Genomic DNA, 3800 nt, shown 5'->3' on the forward strand with positions numbered 1-3800 from the left:
CCCTCCCCCCCAATCAATACACATCCAGCACGGACTGCACACATATGGGAAATATTAGGCTGTGCGTCTGTCAAAGACTGACCTTCTCACTTTCCCCCCCGACCTCACAGACAGGACCTCAGCTGGCAGGTCCAAACTGCTGGTCAACGATTGGTCAGAGGAGGACGTGTCAGAGTGGCTGGTGGAAGAAGGCCTCGGGGGATTGGTTGACAAATTCAGAGCCAACGACATCGACGGCACCGAGCTGCTCAATCTCACCAAGGAAACGCTGGCGTCAGAGCTGCTCATAGGTGAGGAGGACGAGCATCACGCACAGCACAGTCAGTGCAAGGCCACATGGTCAGATCCTACTGTCGGTTGTCCGGGTGAAAAAGACAGCTATATCGAGTGACACAGAGCAGTGGATCTAAGTTTAAACTTATCTTATCTTAATGGCAGAGATATTGAAAATAGTTTGGGTCTTTTAAGGAAATATCTGGTGTTTTTTTTTCATATACACAGAGGTAGAGAATCATTTTGGAGCCATTTCGCTTCACTGAGAACGCCTACGTTATATACATTTACATGCAGAAATAAAGTTCTTTTAAAAACATCATAAATTAGCTGTTGTTTTTTTAAAGTAAGATTTATATATATTTTTTTCCTGATTTTTTTTTTCTCAGCTCATTCTTCTTGAATCATTTATGATCCAGCATCAACTGAACCCTGTCAGTTAATACATTTTTTATGCCAGTTTCATTATACCATATATGGACATTTTTTCTTTTTTTTTTTACTTTCGTACTCACTGATCCATTTGTAGGGATTGTTAAATTAGACATAGAGGGGAAAAAAGTGAATGTTAATAAGAACCTAACCATACTCAGTAAACAGTTGTTAGTGAAATCCAATTATTCTGTTTTTCTCTTGAACAAGAGGCTTAAATACATGAAAAAAAAGGAATATTAGCAGAGAGTCTACAGGTTATTCATGTCTCTTTTTCTGTGTCTGAAGAATCCATAGGGCTACGCAGTAAACTCCTCAGGAAGGTGGAGGAACTTAAGAGTTGTTCCGTGTCTTCAGATGTACCCGACGAGTTTCTCTGTCCAATCACCAGAGAGCTGATGAAGGAACCTGTCATCGCTGCGGGTAAGTTCACACACATGCAGAAAATGAGTCAATAAGTCAGAGGTAAAGCCCTGCGTTAGTTTTAGTTTCACTGGTCCATACGATGTGTATAGTGTTGTTTATATCAATACAATACTGTAGTTGTACCAGTACTTTTTTTGGCAGCAGTGATGTCACTGCAAGAGTGAGAGATTTTGTCATGAATGTTTCAAATCAAAATAAATAGAAACGTTGCTGGAAATTTGAGTCTAACGATTAGGGCCCAGCAGGTGGCAGTAGTTCAACTTAAATCATGCAGCGCAGCCAGGGGAGGGCCAGGATCAGCTCATTGACCAAACCAAACATTTAACATCCAATTGGTAAAAGTTCATAGTTCCAAGGTAAGAATTCTGATACCATTTACCAACAGATGGCTACTCCTATGAAAGAAGTGCCATCGAGAGCTGGATCAACACCAAGAACCGTTCCTCCCCCATGACCAACCTGCCTTTGTTAACCACTCTTCTCACCCCTAACCACACCCTCAAGATGGCCATTGGCCGCTGGAAGACCAGCCACTGACATGAGAAGTCCCTCAGTGGACGAGCTTTAACAGCAAGAGGAGTAGATTTGAAGTGAGGCTGAATGACGGTCAAACCTGGATGGATGACAAACCGTCTCTGAATGGGACAGAAGGCAAAATTCAGTTGTGTATGCAGCCAGTAACAGCTTTAAACCAATGACGCGTTCTAACTTGTAGCCTTAAAATTATTTATTATTTCAAAAAGCTTTTTCATTTGCACGCACACGTATATGTACAACTGGTCAAAAAGCTGAGGCTTAGTTAGGTTTGTTTAATTACAAACTATATTATTTAGTCCTTGTTGTTTCCTTTAAAAAAACCTGAGGACAAGAGAGGTGAAAGGTCACTACCTATAGTCTTACCATTAGGTGGCACAACGAAGTGGAACAACCAACGCTAGACTGTGAATTTCAAATGAATACGATATTCTAATCATATTCAGAAATAATATTTGTCAGGGATGTCTGATCACTTCGGCCAGTCAATATTATCGGCCAGATATTAGCATAATTATGTGATATCTGTAAAAATTGTTATCGGTTTCCTGAAAACCCAATAATGCAATGCTTGTGTTTTGCCAAATGATGTGTGCCCTAAAAATAGTTTCGGGGAAAAACGGCTGTATATGAAAGTGAAAGTCACTAGATGGCAGCATTGCAGCACATTTCATTAATCTATTTTAATAATCAGGAGATTGTATCCTGATGTCAGCAACTCATCCTGTGCTTTGTACAGATTACCAGGCGCTCAATAGTATTTCAATTCGGGTGAGGGGTGAAAAAACTTCTGTCCTCTAGGGGGAGCATGGCAGAAAATAGTTGAGAAACACTGCTCTAACCAATCGCCTTTGCGAGCAGGCGGCACTTAACTTCCTTAACCGCTAGGCCACCACTGCCCCGCTATATCGGTATCTGTTGATATCGGAATCGGATATGAAGTCCTTGGACAATATCGGCAAAAAGTTCATATCGGACATCCTTAAAAGTGAAAACAAAAGTTTTCACTTTTTATAAAACACCTTCACGTGAACTGAAGCTGAGGCGGAATTTCCTTTGATTATTGTGAAAAAAGAAGCAGCTGCAGAAATGTTTTTGTCCTCCATGAATATTTTATTACACCACAGTTATGTTGTGGTCACATTCTGTCGCCCATAGTTTAGATTTCAGAGTTCGGAACTCAACGGGACAACTATGGAAATACAGGGATGTAAAAAGTGTTTTTTCTTTTTAAATATTTGACTGTAAATGCTCTCTGTGTTTGAATAAACCATCGACACTCCATGTGAACACGTTCTCTGCTATGCACAAAAATAAACAATATATTATAATGTATATATATATATTTATATATATATATATAGTAAATACTGAAGCAGTCAAGTCAATATTATATTATGATACATTGTGATCCATCTGGTGTGCAGAGTTGATTTATCTAACGAACCGAGAAAAAGACTCTTCGAGAACACAGGGTTATTGTTTTCTGTCGGAGCCTGTAAACCTAACGGAGAAATATATTCTCTGCAAATATAATGTACACCGTACAAATATAAATGTTTTGTTCACGTGACAATAAAAATGATTATAAACGGCAACTATCAGCAGGAGCTTTTGTATATTTGTTCCAAAAAAAAAAAAAACCTTCACTGAAATCTTAATTTAATGTCACAAATGAAAAGATGAAAAACAACATTCTGCTATGTTTTTTTTTTTTTCTACGTCAGTCTTTTCTGTTTTTCTGGGATACCAGATGTTTGGTCGTAGACCGTGTGAGCAAAAGCGCAGTAGCCTGAGTTGAATAGGAGTTAGATTGTAAAAGCAGTGCAGCAGCAGAACTGTACAAACACAGGGAGCTGGGAGCAGTGAGCTGATGTCAAACTGATCTCTACCGTTAACGTGTGTCACACCTACTGAAACTCTGTCTGTGCCCCCGTGTCCGTAGTCAGACGTTGGACTCTATGAACGAGCGTTTGGGCTTGATGGGAGCCATGTGCAGGGCGGGGTTGTCTCTGGTCAGGCTCGTCTGTCTGTGCCTCCCCCCATCGGGAAAGCGTAGCTGCGAGGACGTGGAGCTCCTAGCGTCACGCTGGTGCAGACGCTCTCCAAAGTCCCGACCCTGCTGCTGCTGCTGC

General features: G+C 40.7%; 2 protein-coding genes across 5 annotated transcripts in view; one reads left to right on the plus strand and one right to left on the minus strand.

Annotated features, from left to right (window-relative positions):
• LOC103398808 (WD repeat, SAM and U-box domain-containing protein 1-like) overlaps positions 1–3741 on the plus strand; it is a 10699-nt gene extending 6958 nt beyond the window's left edge. For 3 of the 4 annotated variants that reach the window (XM_017030926.2, XM_025053825.1, XM_025053824.1), the window contains 3 exons: positions 111–290; positions 994–1128; positions 1517–2276. In XM_017030926.2, coding sequence (XP_016886415.1) covers positions 111–290; positions 994–1128; positions 1517–1668 — 467 coding nt within the window. In that variant the 3' untranslated portion in view covers positions 1669–2276. Of the gene's footprint in view, positions 1–110; positions 291–993; positions 1129–1516; positions 2277–3610 lie in introns of those variants that run through there. The other variant, XM_025053826.1, reaches the window with a different exon arrangement.
• LOC103398817 (protein TANC1-like) overlaps positions 2770–3800 on the minus strand; it is a 46345-nt gene continuing 45314 nt past the window's right edge. The window contains exon 30 of the mRNA XM_025053828.1: positions 2770–3797. Within this exon, the coding sequence (XP_024909596.1) occupies positions 3611–3797 (187 nt within the window). The 3' untranslated portion in view covers positions 2770–3610. The remainder of the gene's footprint in view (positions 3798–3800) is intronic.

The sequence above is a fragment of the Cynoglossus semilaevis genome, unplaced genomic scaffold (genome assembly GCF_000523025.1).
Source record: "Cynoglossus semilaevis isolate Cse_v1.0 unplaced genomic scaffold, Cse_v1.0 scaffold684, whole genome shotgun sequence".
Classification (NCBI taxonomy): Eukaryota; Metazoa; Chordata; class Actinopteri; order Pleuronectiformes; family Cynoglossidae; genus Cynoglossus; species Cynoglossus semilaevis.